The sequence below is a fragment of the Raphanus sativus genome, chromosome 3, assembly GCF_000801105.2.
Source record: "Raphanus sativus cultivar WK10039 chromosome 3, ASM80110v3, whole genome shotgun sequence".
NCBI classification, from domain to species: Eukaryota; Viridiplantae; Streptophyta; class Magnoliopsida; order Brassicales; family Brassicaceae; genus Raphanus; species Raphanus sativus.
The window spans coordinates 9,348,477-9,369,223 of record NC_079513.1 but is presented as its reverse complement, the minus strand read 5'-3'; the positions used below and the strand labels follow the sequence as shown (position 1 = coordinate 9,369,223).

The 20,747-nt window shown below is 41.0% G+C and overlaps 2 protein-coding genes across 3 annotated transcripts; both read left to right on the top strand.

The window, feature by feature from the left end:
* The first annotated feature begins 4,518 nt into the window (after positions 1-4,518).
* Positions 4,519-6,722, top strand: LOC108829947 (uncharacterized). Of its 2 annotated transcripts, none has more exons than XM_057004768.1 (7): positions 4,519-4,665; positions 4,749-4,838; positions 4,933-5,039; positions 5,128-5,341; positions 5,441-5,773; positions 5,845-6,198; positions 6,270-6,722. In XM_057004768.1, the coding sequence occupies exons 4-7, from the start codon at positions 5,309-5,311 to the stop codon at positions 6,549-6,551; spliced, it is 1,002 nt and encodes a 333-aa protein (XP_056860748.1). In that variant the 5' UTR covers positions 4,519-4,665; positions 4,749-4,838; positions 4,933-5,039; positions 5,128-5,308; the 3' UTR covers positions 6,552-6,722. The 2 variants fall into 2 exon arrangements, with proteins under 2 accessions (XP_056860748.1, XP_056860747.1); XM_057004767.1 differs by having other exon boundaries at positions 4,520-4,665; positions 5,128-5,365.
* Positions 6,723-7,684: 962 nt separating this feature from the next.
* LOC108829946 (uncharacterized) lies at positions 7,685-11,302 on the top strand. The gene is made up of 8 exons (XM_018603548.2): positions 7,685-7,713; positions 7,794-8,247; positions 8,301-8,613; positions 8,719-9,404; positions 9,485-10,110; positions 10,194-10,481; positions 10,560-10,653; positions 10,832-11,302. The coding sequence occupies exons 1-8, from the start codon at positions 7,685-7,687 to the stop codon at positions 11,300-11,302; spliced, it is 2,961 nt and encodes a 986-aa protein (XP_018459050.2).
* The last annotated feature ends 9,445 nt before the right edge of the window (positions 11,303-20,747 follow it).

Sequence of the window (20,747 nt, the reverse complement as noted above, 5' to 3'; positions counted from 1 at the left end):
AAAGGAAAAGGAGAGAGCAGCGATACAGAAAGGGTTGAGGTGAGGTCAAAAGACTAAGGCTCATGATGCAAATCATGTAAAGAGCAGAAGGTCTTCTCGCCGCAAGTATTAACATGGCTAGTTTCTTCTGGAATGTGCGTGGATTCAACAAATCATTGAAACATTCCATCGTTAAAGAGTGGGTAAACAATAATGAGATGAAGTTTGGTTTAATTATCGAAACAAGGGTGAAGGAAAGGAAGTCAAATGGGGTGTTGCAGTCTGTGTTTAGAAATTGGTCTTCGATGACCAACTATGAACATAGTCAAGGAGGTCGTATATGGTTACTTTGGAGGGAGTCGGTTCGTATGACACTGGTCTATAAAACGGATCAGATGATTACTTGTTCGGTTGGATTGAAGGAGGAAGATGAATTTTTTTGTACGTTTGTCTATGCGAGCAATATGATGGAAGATAGGAAGGTAATATGGGAAGATTTGTGTCATCACAAAAACTCTATGATGTTTCGCAATAAGGCATGGATGGTAATGGGGGACTTGAATGAGATTCTAGAAGCTGATGAAAGTTCAGGCTTTGAAAGTTTCGGAAGGATTCCTAGAGTTATGAGAGATTTTCAGAGGGCTGTGTTGCATTGTAATCTTACTGACATGGGTTATCAGGGACCGCTATTCACTTGGTGCAACAAAAGAGAAGGAGTCATATGTAAGAAGCTGGATAGAATTCTCATAAATGATGTAGCGCTGAATCGGTTCTTCAATGCATTCTCAGTTTTTGAACATGGAGTGTGTTCTGATCATCTTCGGTGTAAAATACAAGTCATACCTCCGAGTGAAAGATTGAAGAAACCGTGTAAATATGTCAATGTGGTTGATGGCCTGAAGGATTTTCTCCCGATGGTTAGAGAGTATTGGGATTCTACTCCTAAGTTGTTTCACTCTATTTCTGCCATGTTCAAACTCTCGAAGAAGCTTAAGAGTTTAAAACCTCTTATAAGGGAGTTGGGAAGAAATAAGCTGGGAAATCTTACAAGAAGAGCTTCTGAGGCGTTTAAACTGTTGTGTGAGAAGCAAGACAAAACAATTTCAAGTCCAAGTGAGGCTGCGGTTCAGGAGGAAGCATATGCTTATGAAAAATAATTGCATATTGCTGGTTTGGAGAAGGAGTTTCTTAAGCAAAGAGCGAAGCTCCATTTGTTGGAGGTAGGTGATCAGAACAACAAAACATTTTATAATGCTATCAAAACCCGACAAGCTCAAAACTCCATCCGTGAAATTATATGTCCCAATGGTACCTCTGGTACAACTCAGGCTGATATAAAGAATGAAGCTGAAAGATTCTTCTCGGAGTTGTTAAATAAAATTCCTGATAATTATCTTGGTGCTACGGAGGAAGAGCTTTGTGAACTGCTTGACTTTCAATGTACATCTGATGATTGTCGAATGCTGGAAGCAGAAGATTTTTTAAAACTCTCCTGAACCAGATGGGATTCGAAATGAGTTTTTTAACATGCCATCTAATAAGTCTCCTGAACCAGATGGGATTCGAAATGAGTTTTTTAAAACTTACTGGTCTGTTCTAGCAGAAGATTTTACAGTAGCAGTTCAATCAGTATTTAAATATGGGTTTCTTCCAAAGGGTGTAAACTCTACGATACTAGCATTGATCCCCAAGAAGACTGATTCTAGAGAGATGAGAGATTATCGGCCTATCACGTGCTGCAATGTTCTCTACAAAGTGGTATCAAAAATTCTTGTGAATCGACTGAAGCTGATTTTGCCTCGTATTGTAGCTGAAAATCAATCTGCTTTTATCAAAGGGAGATTGTTGATGGAGAATGTGTTTCTTGCTTCGGAGCTGGTCAAAGATTATCACAAAGATACTGTCTCACCAAGATGCTTATTGAAAGTTGATATTTCTAAAGCTTTTGACTCAGTGCAATGGAGTTTTCTTTTGAACAGTTTGGCGGCAATGTGAGTTCCAGAGAAATTAATTCACTAGATAAAGTTGTGCATTACTACTCCATCCTTTTCAGTGCAAGTAAATGGCGAGTTGGCAGGGTATTTTCAAAGTAAAAGAGGGTTGAGGCAAGGGTGATCGCTCTCTCCTTACCTATTTGTGCTTTGCATGAATGTTCTCTCAAAAAGATTGATAAGGCAGCACGGGAGCAGAAGTTTAAATTTCATCCAAGGTGCAAAGCTCTATCTCTAACTCATCTCTGTTTTGCGGATGACTTGATGGTCATTGTGGAAGGTACAAAAGAGTCTATAGAAGGTGCCTTAGCTGTTTTTGATGAGTTATCTATCTGGTCGGGGTTAAGCATAAGCATAGAGAAATCTACAGTTTATATGGCTGGTGTCCCTAGCGGTGAAAGAAGTAGAATATTGGTCAATTTTCCGTTTGCTGAAGGCACCCTTCCTGTTCGCTATTTGGGTCTTCATCTTATGACTCAGGCAATGAAAAGGAAAGACTATATACTATTGGTTGAAAGGATCAGAAGTAAGATCAATACATGGACCTATAGATTTCTCTCTTTTGCCGGAAGACTTCAACTGATTAAATCAGTCCTGATGAGTATTGTAAACTTTTGGGCAACTGTTTTTAGACTTCCTAGCAAGTGCTTGAAAGAGGTAGAGCAACTGTGTTCTGCTTTCCTCTGGACAGGACCGGAACTCAAGGCTACATGGGCTAAAGTTGCATGGAAAGATGTTTGTAACCTAAGAGAAGAAGGTGGTCTGTGGTTAAGAAAGCTTAAGGAAGTTAATCTGGTGTATGGGCTGAAGCTAGTTTGGAGGATGATCTCAGGGGAATCACTTTGGGGGAGATGTATAAAAGGAAATCTATTGAAAGGGAAGAGTTATTGGCAAGTGAAAGTCAACACACAGACTGATTCCAGGATGTGGAGAAAGATGCTCAAATTACGTGAAGTACAGGAAATGTGGGTATTAATAGCGTCGTAGTATAGCGTTTTTTACAGCTCTGCTATTGTATACCAACACTGGCCTTTATAATTGCGTTTATTAAACTGAAACGCTATGTTTGTAATCACGGGAAAAGAAAAAGAATTTGACCGCGTAAATTAACAAAGTGAAGCTGCCTTACCATTGCAGATCCAAAGATATTAGCTATCGTATATGTAAAAATATATTATTTTAAAGCAAAAAAAAATTAAGTAAACAAATACGCCTCGATTCCTTAAACTCTAGATCATTCTTCACTCTCTACACTTTCTCACTGTTTCTCAGAAACTCCCGAGTGTTCTCTCGAATCGAAGCTTCAGCAGGTATGTTTCTCAGAAACTCTCGAGTGTTATATCTCATCGATTGATATTGTTTCTTCATGTGATTTTGGGATTCGATTTTGGGATTTGATTTTCATTTGAACATGTGAAAGTTTGTGATTTTCGGTTACGATTTGAACATGCAATTCGGTTTTGATTTTTCGTTTGGTTTTAATTTTCATATTATCAGTTTAGATTAGAAACTTTCATCTAATCTCTTCGATTCAAATCTCTTTTCACATGCATGTCCGCGTTAACACATGATTCGATTATGGGTTTGTTCGGTTTAGATTTTGAATATGATTGTGGGTTTCGATTTGATTTTGGATTTGTTTATCAGTTTCAGAAATGGCAAAGACAAGAGGAGGAGGACAAGTTGGTTCTCGTCGGAGTAGACGTAATCAAGGCTTGGATGTAGTAGATCCAACACTAACAGTGAAGAAAAGAACAATAAAGAAAGTGGCTACCCCAACAAAGGCTTTAGTTCTAACGCCAACGAGAAGAAGTAGTAGAATCAAGAAAGTGGCTGCTCAAGATGACGAGGTGGAAGATGAGCTAGAAGATGTTACACCAGAATATATTCCGTGAGATGATGAGCTAGAAGATGTTACACCAGAATATATTCCGCGAGATGATGAGGTAGAAGATGTAACACTGGAAGATGTAACACCAGTGGCTGATCAAGCTGAGAAGGCAAGGTCTGAAGATGATAAAGAAGAAGGAGAAGCTTGTTTGAAAGGACAGGAACAGAAAGAGGATGAAGGAGAACCTGCTGATATGGTAGAAGATGAAGTTCTCAATGAGGAAGGGAACGAAGAAGTCAGAAATGCTCAAGATGATGAGATTCCTAGTAACGAAGGAGTTGAGCTACCAGGGGAAGAAGTGAAAGAAAAAAATAGAAGAGGACCAACAAAGATGCGTAGAGTGGCTGAAAATCCTAATGAAAAGGTTGCGGTCACATTCACTGACTTTGGTGAGCATGTTGGACCTGGTTCAGTAACACTATCATCTTTTCTTGGTCCTCTTGTGAGGGAACATGTCCCGATAACACTTTCTGATTGGAGAAGACTTGATGCAGCGACTAAAGCAACAATGTGGGAAGAAATTCAGGTATATATATGCTTTATGGAACCACAATATGACATTATAAACATGTTTAACCTTTGTTTATTTTGATGCAGGGGAGGTTCAACTTGCAAGAAGAGTGGCATAAAGCTATTAGTTTCAAGCAGTTGGGAAGCTTGTGGAGGGCTGGGAAGTCAAGGGTAGTGTCACAAGTACGGGCAGCGAAGACTGCTGCTGAGAGATTAAAATTAAAACTCAGCAACGTCCCATCAATTCAAATGTGGAACACTTGGGTTAGGAGCAAGACTACCTCAAGTTTCATGGTAAATTATCCATATTTATATGTCATGTTCTATAAATTTAATTATGTCTTATAGATTTAGTCACATTCATATTTATATTGTAGGAAATAAGTAATAGGTACCGAGAGCTGAGAAAAAATCAGATTCCTCATACCACCAGCCGCAAAGGAATGATTCGTTTAGCTTATGATATGGTAAGCAATAGGTACTCAAACATCTATATATTGTATAGCTTATTAGAATAATTAAACCTCTCTGTACTGAGATATATGTATGTATTTTGTATAGAAAAAAAGAGTCAAGACCCGAAAAAAGTGAGTACGAGTAAGGTATGGATTGCGGGACATACTCTCGCTGATGGTAGACCCGTGAAGCCTCAATATGCTGAGACTATTGTAAGAATTCTGGAACTCGTTATATATTGTGTTTCATCTTCTTGGATTATGATCATTGAGTTATATTGTGTATAAATGTTCGTATCAGGAACAAATCCAGTCACTTGATAGTCAAATGGACTCTACATCAGCTGCTGATAACATAAGGGAGGATGCTGTCACCAAGATTTTGGGAAAAGACAAACCTGGACGAGTAAGGGGGGTTTGGTAGAGGGATTACGGCTACTAAACTAGCATTTCTGCAATCTAGAGACGCAAAGATTGCTGATATGGCTAGTGAGATTGAAGAGTTGAAGGGCATGGTCCGAGAGTTAGCTGGAAAGAAGGTACTCGTTTTCACTACATTTACTCAACTGGTCTGATTACAGTTAATAATTAATAATGGTTTTCTCTTCTCACAGAAAACTAATGGTGAGACTGAAACATCTGAGACAAGTGCTGGATTCAAAGAAGGAGTGAGAGTACAAATACTGGATTGGTTTGAATCAGAAGATGTAGTTGTTGGTGAAGGAGAATTTTGCTCTGATGAAACGATGTACAAAATTGGTCGTGTGCCTATTGGTCCTAATGCAGTGGCTGTTATTGTTAAGTCTGCATTAATCTCGGAAGCTTTTCTCTGGAGGCCTACGACAGATGTATTATCTCTTGAGGACGCTGTGGGATGCAAAGTAGCTTGGCCAATAAATAAAGTGGTTTTGGATAGGAATCCATTAGCGTCTCAAGATGTATCGATGGTAAAGTTTTTCAATCTAGTACTTTTTCGACATAAGTATAGGTCTCTCATCATTAGCTTGTTACATTGTAGCAACACAAGGAAGGTGAAACTCGAAGATGCAAAATCTATGACTGGACTTCAGAAGAAGAAGAGGTTATTGCTGAAGGTCTCCTGTGCTCATCTAATTCCAAAGAGATGGTTAACAATATACCTCTGGGTCCAAATGCGGTGAGCATTGAAGTGGTGAAGGTGTTTAAAGATAATGCTCATTTGTGGAGGCCAACTGCGGAGATGTTTTTGATTGGTGATGCAATTTACGAGAAAATCGCATGGCCACTCCTCAAGATTGAAATCATGGCTTCGATCACTACAGCTGCAACACCTGCAAAACCTGCAGCCACGAAAACAGCATCACCTACCAAACCAGGAAAGAAAAAAGCAATGGTATGTTATTGAAATGAATAACCTTGTATTTGTTTGTCTATTGGTTGACGTTGGAACTTATTGAGTTTTAGAGTCCAGGCAGCACTGGTACCACCAAAAGTGCAAAGCAGAAGTGTATTATCTTCGACTACAGCAACACCGGACGTAAGGTAGCTGAAGGAAGAGTGGCTTCAACAGATCCGAAAGAGCTGTGTCACTTTGTGCCCTTGGGTCCAAATGCAAGCAAGGTGTGGGTTGAAGTGGCTAAGATTGGTGATGCAAAGGTGTGGAGGCCAAATTCAGAGATTGAATACATCTCTGATGCAATAGGTTCGGTTGTGGCATGGCCAAATGATAAACTGAAGTTGGTGTGAAAGTCTGAAACAATGTATCTCTAGTTGTGTTCTTTTTCTCGACGGCTCTAGTAGTATTTCTAGTTTGAACTTATCTGAAGTTATGTGTAATATTTATGTGTGATATTATGTGTAAGTTCACAAACAAAAAACAAATATTATGTGTAATATTAAGATATAATCTTGTGTACTGTCGTTCAAATCCTTAAACTCCAAACAAATCCCTAAACCACAAACAAATCTCCAAACCCTATGCCCAAATCCCTAAACCCCAAACAAATCCCTAAACCCCAAACAAATCTCCAAACCTTAATTCCAAATCCGTAAATCCCAAAGAAATCCCTAAACCCCAAACAAATCTCCAAACCCTAATTCCAAATCCCTAAACCCCAAACAAATCCCTAAATTGTTTTAGATGATAGATTTTTAAATTATAAGAAATCATATTGTAATCTTAATTTTATAAAAGTCATTTGTTAAAAAAATTATAAAACTCATTTGTCCAAAATTCCAAACCCTATAGTCTTTGTACATACGACTATGTCTTAGTGTTTATGAATACATGAGTTATATTGATGAGTTTTATAAAAACTCATATAAAATTTTTATATATATACGAAATTATTTTTAAAAAATTGGAATACTAGTAATAAAAATTTTAAAATTTAATTTACTTTTTTTTTGCTTATAAATCTATTTTATCTTAATTTTCTGATTTCAAACAAAATTAATACTCAGAGCCAATGGGGAGTAACCTCCAGGATTGCAGACGTGGAAATTGCATACGCCGATGGATGCATTCGTTGTTCCTCAGTAGCTCAGTGGTAGAGCGGCGAGATAAAAAAAAAAAAAGAGAGAATGGTAACCCCGGCATAGTATTTTTTATCACCATCATTGATCAGAGCCGTTCTTTTCTAAGCCAATGAGGAGCCACCACTAAGATCGCAGACTGATTAATCCTACACCGTTTGATTTACTGAACTAACTTTGATCAGAACTGTTCATTTGTTTTTCTCATTCTCTTCTCTCAGAACACAACTCCGAACAAAACATCCTCTTCTTTCAGAACAAATCTAAGATCTGAAAGACGTGTATGTCTCGTGATCTTTGATTTGGATGACTCTTAGTTCCGTTCGCCGATTGAAATAAAGCAAATGGATAAGACGTGGGTTTGGCTGCCAAGGTATAACCTAAGATCTCTCGAGCTCAGTTGTATTCACCGATTGAAAGACAGCTAAATACTTTTTCTGATATATCATGTAGGAATAGTGACGAGTACTCAGAAGGAGCAACTAATTTCGTGTATTCATCAGCAAGAAGATTGGGAAATCTGTCTGAAATGCTGTGTCCTTGCAGAGACTGCCGCAATTTAAGCCATCAGCTAGTTGATAAAATACTCGAGCATCTAGTAATTAGGGGTATGGATAAGAAGTACAAGAGCTCTTGTTGGAGTATTCATGGTGAAAAAAAAGAATCTAAAGAAGACACTGGTCCTGGCAATGAAATGGAGGCATATGAGTTGTTTAAGACAGCATTCTCCATGGATGAAGATGGTCCAAATCAGACGAATGAAAGTGGGGTGGAGCCAAATGATGGTGATGAAGCAGCAGAGGAAACTGAGTTTAGGAAAAAGTTAAGAGACGCTGAAACGCCATTGTACTCGGATTGTATCAAGCACACGAAGGTTTCAGCAATCATGGGACTTTACATATTCAAGGTTAAAGTGGTGTGTCTGAGAATTACTTCGATCAGCTATTGGTTTTGCTTCAGGATATGCTACCTGAAGACAATGTGCTTCCAAAGAGTATGGATGCAATCAAGAAATTTTTGAAGATATTTGGTTTCGGCTACGACAATATTCATGCTTGCATACTATATAGGAAGGAGTTTGAAAAACTAGAAAGCTGTCCAAGATGCAAAGTTTCGATATGGGAGAAGGATAAGCACAACAATGAGATAAAGGTTAGGATCCCAGCTAAGGTCCTTCTATATTTTCCAATCAAGGATAGATTTAGGAGGATGTTTAGATCAAAGAGGATGGCTGAAGATCTGCGTTGGCACTATACCAATGCGACTGAAGATGGTACGATGCGACACCCCGTTGATTCTACCTCTTGGGCATAAGTGAATGATAAATGGCCAGACTTTGCTGCTGAACCAATGAATCTTCGACTTGGAATTTCTACAGATTGGATGAACCCTTTCTCCATGCAAAACACCAATCACAGCACATGGCCAATGTTGTTAGTGAACTACAACACGCCTCCAACGATGTCTATGAAGGCTGAGAATATAATGTTGACATTGCTGATCCCTGGTCCAACAGCTCCTGGTAATAACATAGATGTCTACTTAGCACCATTAATAGATGATCCGAAAGATTTGTGGGCTGAGGGTATTGAAGTCTATGACTCATTTGCGAAGGAGAATTTCACACTTAGAGCCTTACTGCTTTGGAGTATCAGTGACTATCCAGCATTAGGAACCTTGTCTGGATGTAAAGTGAAGGGGAAACAAGCATGCAATGTATGTGGAAAGGATACACCTTCTAGGTGGCTTAAGTTCAGCCGCAAGTTTGTCTACATGGGAAATAGAAAGAGACTATCGCCTGGCCATCATTACAGATATAAAAAAGCTTGGTTCGACAACACAGTGGAGGAAGGGAATGTGAGTAGGATACAAACTGGCGCTGAGATATATGAAACATTTCAAGATTTTAGGAATGATTTTGGAAGACCTCTAGATAAGGAGAAAAAAAGGAGAAGACCAGAGTTGGAAGATGATGAGATGGTTCAAGAAGAAGAGTGTGAAGAATCAAATGATCTATGGCGGTGGAAGAAGAGATCAATTTTCTTTGAACTACCTTACTGGAAGGTAAAGCATAGTAATCAGGAACTATATTCTCTCCTTCTTGTATATGAATATGCCTAACAGTTTCTTGTTTAATGTCTTAGGATATGCATGTTTGTCATAATATTGACGTTATGCACGTTGAAAAGAATGTGTCGGATGCTATACTGTCTATCTTGATGCAAAGTTTGAAGTCAAAAGATGGTTTGAAAGCAAGAAAAGACTTAGCAGATATTGGAATCAGAACTCACTTGCACACAGAGGTTAGGGGTTCGAAAACATACTTACCTCCAGCATCGTATTGGCTATCCAAGAAAGAGAAGACCATTTTCTGCAAAAGGTTATCTCAGTTTAGAGTTCCTGATGGTTATTGTGGTAATATTGCGAATAGTGTTTCAGTTAACCCTCCTAATATAGGTAGTTTAAAATCGCATGATCATCACGTGCTAGTACAGAACTTGTTACCAGCTGCATTAAGAGGGTTGTTGCATAGTGGTCCTAGGATTGCCATTAACAGATTATGCAGCTACTTTAACAGGTTGTGCCAACGCATCATTGACCCAGAGAAACTTATATTAATGGAGACAGAGTTTGTGGAAACAATGTGTCAACTGGAGCGCTTCTTCCCTCCATCTCTTTTTGATATCATGTTCCACCTTCCAATACATCTCTCAAAAGAGGCACGCTTGGGAAGACCAGTTCACTTCCGCTGGATGTATCTATTTGAAAGGTTTGATGTACTCATTTTCTTCGATTAATGTATTTCTTGCAATGATGTTTGACTAATATTAATATTGCTTGACTGAGTTATAGGTACATGAAAACACTAAAGGCCTTTGTTAAGAATTATGCAAGGCCAGAAGCATGTATGGCTGAGGGGTATTTAGCTGGAGAATGTGTTGCATTTTGTTTAGAGTTCCTTCAAGATTCAGTACAAGTTCAAGAACCAGTTAATCGTAATGAAGATATTGAGGCGGATAGAGTCGTGGTTGAAGGTCGACCTCTGCAGAAGGGAGTAGAGGTCACCCTTTCAGATAAAGATAGAGATATTGCTCATCGCTATGTGCTAATGAACATGGCATCTATGGATCCCTATGTTGAGTAAGAGGTTACCCTTTCTGTTTCATCTACTATTAATTATAATTTGTTGTTCAAACCTGTTTTTTAATGTCAAATCAGGATGCATTTAGAAGAATTACAAGCTAATGATGCTCGATGTGCTAGAAATGAAACTCTGCTGTGGAAACACCATACTGAGCAGTTTGCAGAATGGGTTAAAAAAGGTTTTCAACTCCAACTCCTTTTCTTCTATAATATTTTATACATCTTGTTGGATTGATGAACATGTCGAGATTTATGTATTTTGACAATACTGCTTAGCTCTTAGCTTGATGATGAACACGTTGTTAGATTGTTGGATTGTTGGATTGATGAACATGTTGTCTTCGCAGATTCAGTCAGACTCAACAAATAGTCATTCTAAGGAGTTGAGGCGGTTTGCATTCGGACCAAGAAATGCTGCTTTAGCACATAAAGGGTTTATTATTAAGGGCCAGCGGTTTCATACGGATGCGGTTAAGCGGAAGACTCAAAACAGTGGAGTAAGTTATGAAGCATTTAGCATGTGTAGATCAAGTGCTCGAGATATGAGAAAAGTTGCTGATATGCTTACATATTATGGAGTTATAAAGGAGATTTTACTTATGGACTATCACATGTTCAAAGTACCGCTGTTCAGATGCAATTGGGCTAACACAGGGAATGGTGTGAAGGAAGAATATGGCTTCACTCTCATTAACCTTCATATGAACCAGGCAGCTTATCTGAAAGATCCGTTCATTCTGTCCTCTCAAGCAAAACATGTTTTCTACTCTAGGGAAGATGATAATTCTAATTGGTATGTTGTTATGAGAGCACTGTGAGAGATTAAACTCACCTCCTAGATTTTAGATCAGGTTAAGATTAGGGAAAGATAACGTGGGCTGAATCCCGTTAGAACTTGATGAATGAACTTGATTTGTATTGATGACTTTGATAAAAGAGTTGTTACAAAGGATGCTTTTCTGATGATTACAAAGATAATGAAATGTTTGAGAGTTTATGTCTATGATGGTAGGAATGAACGTGTTCTTCTTCTTCGATCTTCTTCTTCTTTAAATAGCCTTAGGTTACGTCAGGCTGCTAATAACGACTTCTCGAGATATCCTCCGTGGATTGAGGGATTTGTAACAGGTTCCTTTTGACTCGGCTCTGCACCTCCTTGTTGGTATCGTGAGCAGCCTCTTTTTCGTGACCTCCTTCGTAATTCCTTTTAGCTAACAGCCTCCGGCTTTGTTGTAGATTCAATCCGTGGTGGTCCTTTCGCGGCCCATCATTAGCTTCCGGTATTTAGCTGGCGGGCCATATTTGGGCCCAACAGTTGCCCCCAGCTTTCGAGAGAAGATTCATTATCTCGGAAGCTAAACCTAGCCGTCCAAACTAGATCTTCTTGTTGAGATAATGATTATCAGTTATCTCCATCGTGGATATTCTTTACTTAATCCGACGGCCATAATTATATTTAACGAGATCAACGGTTCAGATTAGAGGGAATTTGAAATGTAATCTCCGATTTTCGAGACTTGATGGGATATAAAGCTGCGAGCATTAACTGCCACTATCCCCATCTTCTCCACGCCTCAATTCAGTTTCCAAGGTAACTTCCCCTCTCTCCTTTTTATTTTACTGCGTTTATTATTTTTTTTTATCTTCATTCGTCTCCATTCCTCTGCAACTTTCTCAGAGCTTTCGATTTTCTAGTTCAGTTTCCCTTCTTCCTTTTCCTATCTCTTCGATTTTTCTTTTCCTTTCCTCATTATGAGTCATCCAAAAGAAGGTTCTGGAGAAACCGGAGTCTCCACTTCTGGTGCTCGGTTAATGAAGGTCAAGCAAGAAGTCGGTGAAAAGATGAAGAAGGATGAGAAGAAAAAGAAGGCTAATGAGACGATCGGCGCGAGAGTTGTCAAACGAGCAAAGAAGAAAGATGGCTCCAGTGAGAGTTCTCCCCATGAATTTCATCCTCCTTCTTTGTTGACGAGTCAAGATGTTTTTAACTTGATGGTCCAAGCCCATGGCCGAAAGGATTTAGCCAGGGCCTGCAATCCCAACGAGACCCCCGAAACTGCTCCGGAGGGCTGGTTCTGTATCCATGAGAAGTACATTTCCAAATGTCATCTCAGATTCCCGCTTACGACCCTTCTACTAGATCTCCTCGATCATTACCAACTAGCTCTCTCCCAGCTTTGCCCCTCGGTTATCCGAGTGATAAATGGCTTCATCACCAGGGCCAAAGAGGAAGGGTCGCCGTTGGACTCACTGATCTGATGAGCCTTTTCCTGATCAAGGAGAGCTCTTCCAAAGACGGTGGTAGCGGAACTTACTATCTTCCCTGTCGCCCCAAGCTAGGTATCTTCAAGTTCTCTGGGAGCGATGACGACTGGCGGAAGAAGTATTTTTATGTCAAAGTCGATTCTTTGACGGTCCCTGTGGGTCGTACCTCAGGGTTTCTTGGAATGATGCATCTGGTTAGGATTTTCTTAGGGACACGCTTGTTTATTTTTGATTGTTGCGACCTGATGAGTCCTTGGTTTTACTTGTAGATATTGCGGATCCTCGTAAACTCTCCGGTAAACGCACCAGAGCTCTTTTCCGGAAGCTGCAGCGAAGCCCTTGTACCTGGGCTTCCTTTACTTCACGAATAGGTTCAGCTAGGTTCCCAGAACGATACAACGCTTCCTTTCTGGATCCTGTTTTTGTCGCGGATCTAGAAGGTAATTATTTTTCTGTCTTTCATGTTTTGGTTAGTTTCCCAATACATGTAACCTAACATGATTTTTTTTTATTTAGTTTCTGAAGGCAACTCGGTGGTATAAATCTCGACGGAAGCTAGCACCTCTGAAACCGAAAAGACTAAACCAAGCAGAATGCCTCTTAAGCCGTCGTTCCGTTCCAGAGGTAGACCATCCAAAGCAGCCGATACTTCTCGTGGGAGTGACAAGAGTCAGGGAGGATCTTTCCTCAGTTCCGTGAAGGAAGTTCTTGATGAGGGCACTTCCAACCCTATCTAGGACGTCACTCCTACTAAGCCGCAGGTTCAAGATGTTGCTCCTTATTCTGATGCTCCGATGGTGGAAGCTGAGGTCCAAGTTGCCAAAGATCCTCCTGAGGTTGAGCCCCCGAGGAATAAGAGGTCCATAACCGATCAGGGTTACAGACCTTCTAGGTCTTCCTCCTCGTCTTCCAGAGGAGGTACCGTTGGTTGGAGTTTCACTCACTCAAAGCCTGGGTCGATCTTAGACGACTCATGGGGTTTAGCGACGTTGCTGAGGCACATGAAGAGAAATTGATGCTCCCTCTCCTCGATCAACAACCTAACTAACAGGGATGAGTACGCTGAGATAGCTCATTTCATGGGTCAGGTATGGAATTTTAATTTCTTCTTTACGTATTTAGAAATTCACTTATCATTTGGCTGTTTCCATCGTTTTGCAGCTGGCTGGAGCTGTTAACAGGGCTCAATTGAAGTTTTAGGATGCTATGCACAATGCCCCCAATGCTGGAGAATTAGCTCAGGTTACTGAGCTAGTCAAAGCTACCAAGATGGAGCTTGATCAGGCTCGGGTTCAGGTTTCTGAACTTCAAGCCGAGATTGAGAGACTTGGCTCCAAGGCCGACATTCAGCAAGGGAAGATCGAGAGTCAAGCGATCGATATCCAGGTGAAGGGTAGGAAGATCGCTGAGTTAGTTCTGCTCGGAAGATAACTGAGTATCAGGTCAGGGAGCTGATTACTTCATCTCAAGACAATCAGAGGAACAAGGAAGCTGAGGTCAAGCTAGCCGTTAGGAGAGGAAAGAGTGAGGTAGCTGAAGGTTATAACAAGATCTTAGCTTCCGTCAAGGAGAAGTTCTCCAAGAAAAAGGATGAGGTTGACCTTCAGATTTACGCTCAGGTGCTTCAGGCAAATACCGAGCTCCTGAAAGATATGCTGAACAACAAGATCAAGAGTGCTGAAGAAGAGTACAATCGTTTGATGGCTCTGATGCCAGAAGCGGCTGCTGCGTACGAAAAGGCTCAAGTCTCAGATTTCTCGATCAGCAAGCTCCCTCTTCCTCAATTCTTCGAGAGCTCAGGTACTTTCGAGATCAACATGTTTAATCCGTCCTTTTCTGGAGAGTATGGTTCTAACTTAGGTTTGGTGGGTTCTTACTCAGCCCCAGTCGAAACCACCCCGGGAGATGACGATAAGGAGATGGGGGAAGAAGTTCCTGACAAGGAGAATGAACCAGTCGAGGCAGATAAAGATGTTGAGAAGAGTTCTGGTGATAAGGAAGGTTAAGAGCCGAGGCTCTTTCGTGTGCTTTTGGTGTGTTTTTTAGGATTTCTGCCCAACGGGCTTTCATTTCGTTTGCTTCTAAGACTTATAGCTTGAGGAGGCTTTTAAACCTTTGTTTGCATTAGGATCTTTTGAACCTTTGTTAGCCTGAGGAGGCTTTTAAACCTTTAAGTCTCGGTTTTATTTGATATGCGTTCTAAGTCATTTGACTTGTCTTGATCATTTCTTGGATGAGGTCGAATTTTGTTAAGTAAGAGTTTCGATAGGAAATGTATTGCGATTACTGAATACGAGGTCTAGTGACTTCTCAGAATTCCGGATTTTTATAATAACATGTCTCGAGAATTTCGAATGTATCTAGTTCTGAGGTTCCTTAAGAGGAGTTCCTGATATATCGAGAATAGCTCAAGGTTTTTAGGAACCTGAGTTTGGTTTGAGGTTTTCTTAGTGGTTCGTGGGAACCTGAATTCGTTTTGAGAGATTTTGAGACCTTCTGACATTTGTAAGGGTTTTAAGACCTTTGTAGTTACTAAGGATTTTAGGACCTTAGGTTTGGGTTTGTGGGAACCTGAATTCATTTGTAGGATTTTAAGACCTTCGTGGTTACTAAGGGTTTCAAGACCTTAGGTTTAGATTTGCGAATGATGAATATGCTTTGAAGGATTTCAGGACCTCCAAGATTACTGAAGATTTTAAGAAGGATTTTAAGACCTTTGGTGTTGAGAATTTGAGATACCGAAGATAATTATTTTATTGATAATAGAGTACATAGTGCTGAAATGATCATACAATTTCTGCTTGGGCTATGTGACTTTAATCAAACATATGCCCCCTTTGGTCATAGTGAACATAATGATGAAATAAGGTTGGGGCTGCACTCATGCCGGAGTTGCCTACGTACCAAGTCAAGGGATCAAGCCTAACGTAGTTCAAAGAATTTAGGTACATAATGATAGTATCTCTTGAGGTTCGTGGGGTTCCACGATCGTATTTCAGGTACCCCGGTTCGCACCTTCTGGAGCTTGTAGACGCCATGCCGTACCACGTGGATAATCTGGTAAGGACCTTCCCAATTGGTTCCTAACTTCCCAGCGTCTGGCTCCTTGGTTCCTTCGAAAACTTTTCTAAGTACTAGGTCACCTACAGCGAACTGTCGGGGCCTGACTTTGGAGTTGTAATGTCGTGCCATTGCTTGCTGGTAGTTTTGAATGCGAAGCAAGGCTCGGTCTCGTCTTTCCTCGATTAGATCGAGGCTGTCCGTCAGGAGCTGTTCATTAGCTGCAGGATCGGACGTACAGAGTTCCCGGCGGAGGCTACCAGCAGTGGTTTCGGCTGGGACGACAGCTTCCATCCCGTAGGCTAAGGAGAAAGGGGTTTCCTCTGTAGCCTTTCGTGGGGTGGTTCGACATGCCCATAGTACTTCAGGTAACTTTTCTGACCAGAGTTCCTTCTGGGTTCCGAGGCGTTTCTTGAGGTTTGCTAATATTGACTTATTAGCAGCCTCCGCCTGGCCGTTTCCTTGAGGGCGTCGAGGTGTTGAAAAGGTGAGGCGGATATTCCATTTGTCACAAAATTCTTTGAAGTCGTGAGATATGAATTGTCCTCCATTATCAGTCACGATTTCGTATGGGACACCGTGCCTGCACACGATGTCTTTCCACACAAATCGTTCGACTTCGAATCTGGTTACCTGTTGGAAAGCTTCAGCCTCAATCCACTTTGTGAAATAGTCTGTTAGGACTAAGAGGAAGCGTAGCTTCTTCTTTCCACTTCCTGACGCTACTAGTGGTCCTACGATGTCCATGGACCACCTCATAAATGGGTAAGGAGCGGATATGTTGGATAGCTTTTCCGCAGGTTGGTGTATAATCGGTGCATGTCTCTGGCATTTGTCGCATGAGGAAGAGTAGACCTCACAGTCTGCAATAATGGTAGGCCAGAAATAGCCCTGTCTTTTGATTCGGATAGCTAGAGCTCTGCCACCGGCGTGGTTTCCACAGGAGCCGTCGTGCATTTCCTTCATGAGTTTCATAGCAACGAGGCCATGGACGCATTTTAGGTAAGGTCCGGAAACGCTTCGTTTGTGGAGGGCAGAATTGATTATGCAGTATCTCGCGCTTAATGCTTTGAGTTTTCGAGCCTCCCATTTATTGGGTGGAGTTTTTCCCTCTAGAATGTATTGCATGATTGGTATTCTCCAGTCCTCTCTCCCTACAATTTTGTTATGAAGAGACGAGGGAGGTTCCTGTTCGGGACCTGGTGTCGTGGTGCCCCAGGAGATATTCGTAGGATTAGGCTCCAGGGAGTCTGAATTCTGAGGAATATCTCCAATTTCCTCGTTGTTCTCCGGGTTCTGGATGGTGCCCCCAGATGAGTTTTCAAGAGCGGAGCGGCTTCTAGTTTTGACTTTGCAGACGAGTGAGTCTGAGGTCTGGATGGTGCCCCCGGAGGTATTCGTAGGATTTGACTCCAGGGAGTCTGGATTTCGGGGAATACCTTCGTTTTTGTCGTTGTTCTCCGTGTTTTGGATCGTGTTCCCGGAGGTATGCTTTTTAGAGCTGCGTATTTTGGTTTTTGGGAACCAGAATGTTGTGAGAACTTGGGTAGCTACCGTTTCAGGGTAGTTTCCCTCTGTTTGCTCTTTTGGTTTGCTGTTTATCTCAGCTTTAGTAGCTATGTCGATACTTGGCTTTTCGATTCCTTCCACGGGTATAATCCGTTTTACGAGAGGGTCTGATGTGGAGGCTAAAGCAGCCAACGCGTCTGCTGAGGAGTTCTCTCCTCGTGGGATCCTTGTTAGCTCGAATTTGTCGAACTGCCTAGTGAGGTTCTGGACGACTACGAGATATGCCCCATTCTTTCGTCCCTCGTTTCGTATTCTCCGTGAAACTGGCTAGCTACTAGCTGCGAATCACTATAAGCGTTTAGCTCTCGAATTCCGAGGCTTAGGGCGAGTTTTAACCCTGCGATTAGTGCTTCATATTCAGCCTCATTGTTTGAGGCACTGAATCCGAGCCTGTAGGACTGCTCGATGGTTTCTCCAGCTGAAGAAGTCAGCCTTAGTCCGACACCGGAACCTTGTTTTGATGAGGCTCCGTCGACATACAGGCTCCACTTCGGAGCTTCCATTTCCGAGTCTAATTGCTCAGATGCTAGCTCAATGACAAAATCGGCAAGGACCTGAGCCTTTGCTGCTGCTCGAGGTCTGTACTCGATGTCATATTCACTGAGCTCTATGGCCCATTTAGCCAATCGTCCTGATTGGCTGGGACTGTAAAATATCATTCGTAATGGTTGTGAAGTCATTACGACGATCGAGTGCGATTGGAAGTAGGGTCGTAATTTCCTAGCAGCTGTTACGACCGCTAGCGCTAATTTTTTCATAGTATGGTTCCTTGTTTCGGCGTCTATCAAACTCTTGCTGGTGTAATAGACAGGTCTCTGTTCGTTTTGTTTTTCTCGTACCAGCACGCCGCTAACCGCAGCGGTTAATACGGCGAGGTACAGATACAGTGGCTCTCCTATTACTTGCTTGGACAGGATCAGAGGTTCGGAGAGGTAAGCTTTCAATTGCTTGAAGGCTTCTTCACATTTCTCGTCCCATAAGAACTTCTTATTATTTTTTAGAAGTTTATAGAACGGGAGGCACTTATCGGTGGACCTGGATATGAATCGATTTAATACTGCGATTCGTCCAGTCAATCTTTGTACCTCTCTGGTTGTCTTAGGTGACGGCATTTCCAGGAAGGTCGCTATCTTCTGCGGGTTAGCCTCAATGCCTCTTTCGGTTTCGAGGTATCTGAGGAACTCGCCCGAGGGTACCCTGAAGGTACATTTAGCGGGATTGAGCTTCATATCATATTTGTTAAGGATATCGAAGCATTCCCTTAAGTGGGATATATGGTCTTCCCCAGCTGAGGACTTGACTAACATATCGTCAATATATACCTCCATTGTTTTTCCGAGTTGTCCAGCGAACATCTTATTCACTAGCCTTTGGTAAGTGGCCCCTGCGTTCTTCAACCCGAATGGCATAACCTTGTAACAATAGGTTCCTCGTTCGGTTATGAATGCCGTTTTTTCTTGATCTTCAGGATCCATCATGATTTGATTGTAGGCATAAGGAAAGTGTTTGATTGATAGCTTGACACTCTAGTTTGGATCTTAGTCACCCAAGATCAAGTCCCTTGTCCCATGGGTCCACCTTAGCATTTGATTGAGTTCTTGCATTTGTTTCTAGTTTGGATTTGAGATCACCTTACTTATATTTCTAGGATCTTAGTTTGTTACCATCATCATCTTCTTATTTGCTTAGATTAGGAGAGTTTGTGTATTCTTAGTGCTATAGATCTCTAGTTCTCTGTGGTTCGACAATCTTTTATACTATCATTTGACTAAGACCCTTGAAAAGTCCTGTTATCAACCTTCTTCTTCTTTAAATAGCCTTGGGTTACGTCAGGCTGCTAATAACGACTTCTCGAGATATCCTTCGTGGATTGAGGGATTTGTAACAGGTTCCTTCGTAATTCCTTTTAGCTAACAGCCTCCGGCTTTGTTGTAGATTCAATCCGTGGTGGGCCTTTTGCGGCCCATCATTAGCTTCCGGTATTTAGCTGACGGGCCATATTTGGGCCCAAAAAGCACCACCTAGAGGCTACCATGAGTTGGAAACAGAAGAGGTTTTAGGTGATGCAGCTTTACCTGTCCAAGAAGTCGATGATATGTGTGGTGAAGCTTCTGATGATGATAGTCTTTATGTTAGGGATGATTGTGAAGGGTTGTTAGTGGTAGATTGATAATATTTCATTTTGTAGTGTTGATGGTTTGTTTAAAAAAGGAAATGTATTACACTGGCCTTTTTTTAATATGAGTAATGTTAAAAATTACAAAAATTCGAATTAAGTAATCCATTTTATATATATTAAATATTCGGGTAAATAAAACGATTTAATAACACGAAACATTTGCTATCTTTGTATAACAAATTGCTATAGGTAACTTCAAATTAATGAGTATTAATAACAATTATAACATGTTATTATAAGATTTAACAATTGCATAGAAAACGACGCTATCGTTGTTTACTTAACTATAGCATACGAAAGATCCGCTATAGAAAGTGTCGGACCTATTATAACGGGCGCTGTGAGAGCGTTTAAGGAAACACTATGGTACGGGACTAATAGCGTTTAACGGCCGCTATTAATACCCACATTTCCTGTAGTGGTGGCGAAAAGTTTTTATAGGAAAGAAGTGGGAAATGGCAGACACATATCTTATTGGTATGATAACTGGTCTGCAAAAGGAGTACTGATTAATCTCTTGGGAGACAGAGGTATTATCGATATGGGGATCAGTAGAGATGCCACTTTGGAGGAAGCTGTGATGAGTATCAGGAGAAGGAGAAGGCACCGTACTGTTGAAATTGAATGAGATTGAAGCTGAGCTAGTGATACACTAAAAATGAATCCTTGCTACTGCCAAGTTAACAGTTGTAATTATAGTACTTGAGATTCAATTCCAGAGGACCAGTCTATACTATAGTTCTATGAGTTCCGAAATCAAGTTAAGAAGAAGATAATGATTTGGCTTTAAAAGTGACGTAGAGAACAAGCTTTAAAAGTGACGTAGAGAAAAAGCGATGAATTCAAGTTAAAAGGAGTTAATCTAGGATGAATGTGAGTGATCTCAATCACGACCGAGCAGCTATTCAGGTTCGATGCAGTTCCTTTCACCGATCAGACCCAACTCCTAAGATGTCGCTTGGTCTGAGATCTGACGGTGAACCTTAATTATTGACTCCGATTTGTTCACAATGCACCTTAACATCTACTTTCGTGTGGCTAAGGATGCAGTACTCATTCATACAAGATCTAGCAACCTATTACACTTTTGATGCACAGATTTACTTAGGATCAAACGCTAGATGATCAGTTTAGCGCAGGCATAACACAATGAATGAATGAAGATTTACTAAATGATAACCTATCTATGC